This window comes from Sinocyclocheilus grahami, unplaced genomic scaffold (genome assembly GCF_001515645.1).
Source record: "Sinocyclocheilus grahami isolate Dianchi unplaced genomic scaffold, SAMN03320097.WGS_v1.1 scaffold5416.1, whole genome shotgun sequence".
In the NCBI taxonomy this organism is placed as follows: domain Eukaryota; kingdom Metazoa; phylum Chordata; class Actinopteri; order Cypriniformes; family Cyprinidae; genus Sinocyclocheilus; species Sinocyclocheilus grahami.
Window position 1 is genome coordinate 8,858 of NW_015510111.1, and position 1,542 is coordinate 10,399.

At 45.2% G+C, this 1,542-nt stretch overlaps 1 protein-coding gene across 1 annotated transcript; it reads right to left on the bottom strand.

Annotated features, from left to right (window-relative positions):
* Positions 1–11: 11 nt before the first annotated feature.
* On the bottom strand, positions 12–638 carry LOC107577210 (protein FAM43B-like; the record flags this gene model as incomplete). Its single annotated transcript, XM_016263312.1, has 1 exon — positions 12–638. A coding segment is annotated over exon 1 (498 nt), but the record flags the coding sequence as incomplete, so codon positions are not given.
* Positions 639–1,542: the final 904 nt, after the last annotated feature.

Sequence of the window (1,542 nt, forward strand, 5' to 3'; positions counted from 1 at the left end):
CGTAGAACCACCGCTTTATTCTTCACCTGATGCCTGTAAATCCACGCAAAGATCTTTGGCCGGAAGGGGTCAGCACTGCAGTATGTGATACGGTTGAGGGAATAAAGGTGGACGGGCTTCTTTTTGCCACCTTTATCCACCCCCATGCGAATTCCGTGTGGCCCGACGCTGAGCTTCATCTTGGCGCTCTGTTCGCCGTAGTTGCTGCGAGTCCAAATCTTAGCCACCGCCTCCTGCATGCAATCCTCGCCTTTAGCCATGATGGTGACTGCGCTGCCCAGGTAGCGCACGTTGTAGGTGGGTTCCTCTTTGTTGAGCTCCACTTTCTGGCGTTTGCTGTGGAAAACGCTCCCCAGCCATTGAAACGGGCAGTCGGGAACAAGGTCCGGACAGGAGTGGAGCAAAGTCGAAAGCAGGGAATGATAAGTCAGTCCGGCTCCAAGACTTTTCGGCTTGCTTTTGGACTCGTTCTCCACCAGCACAAACTTACTCCTTTTCCAGGGCAACATGATCCAGGCAAAGAGGAAAGGATTCAACACTCTCCCCCAACCAGCAATGAAGAGTGTTCTGGTGTGTGTTTCTCAGAGAAGCACAGCAAAGGAGACTGCTCTGGCACACGCTGACGAGAGACTGAAAGCAGAAAGGCTCAGCTGCTCTGCTCGCTCCTCCTTCCTCTTCCTCCTCCTCCTGCATCACTGAGTGCTGATCAGCGCTGGGCTCGAAGCCTCTGCGGTCCTCATTTAACTCCTTCAAACCCCTGACTGTCTCACCTGATGGTCTGTTGTGCAGACTCTGACCACTGACCCTGAGGCAGAAGTAGAGGGTTCATTCTTGTGTCAGAGTGTCCTATGAGAATGCTTTGACCTGTTGGGAGTCATTTCTATCATCGGTATATACACACTGCCCAGCTCTAATTTATTTCATTCAGCCTCAAGAAAAACACCAGGAAACGACTTTATGTAACGGCTGCAAAAGAAAGAAAGTGCTAGAATAAGCACGTTAACGTTGTTATTAAATGTCCAGGGGAGCGAGTGCGTAGGCTGCAGATTCTGAAATGACTGGAGAGACATTTGCTTCTTGACATTTGAACATGTTCACAATTGAAAGGATGAATCACTTTCTTATCAGCTATAATTTTATTACATTTCAAGCCAAATAATACGGGCTTATATTCATCTTACTTTTCTGCTTCACTATTCAAGTTATTTAAATAAAGACCAAGACTTTCAATAAGAGTTTCCTTAAATGAACAGTTCATCCAAATATGAAAATTATGCTACTCACCCTCATGTTTTCCCAAACCTGTGAAAAGCATGAATTTTTAATATTGTGCAAATTATGCATGGTTTCTCACACAAAGCTATCATTATGGCTTCAGAAGACTTATGGAACACAAATCGTATGGACCACTTTTATAGAGCTTTTGATTGCTTTCTGAAGTCTGAAAGCTCCAGTCCCTATTCATTTATAATTGTATGGAAAAGAGCAATAGTACATGCATTAATTTCTATTTTTGTGTCATCATGAGGGTTTGGAACAACA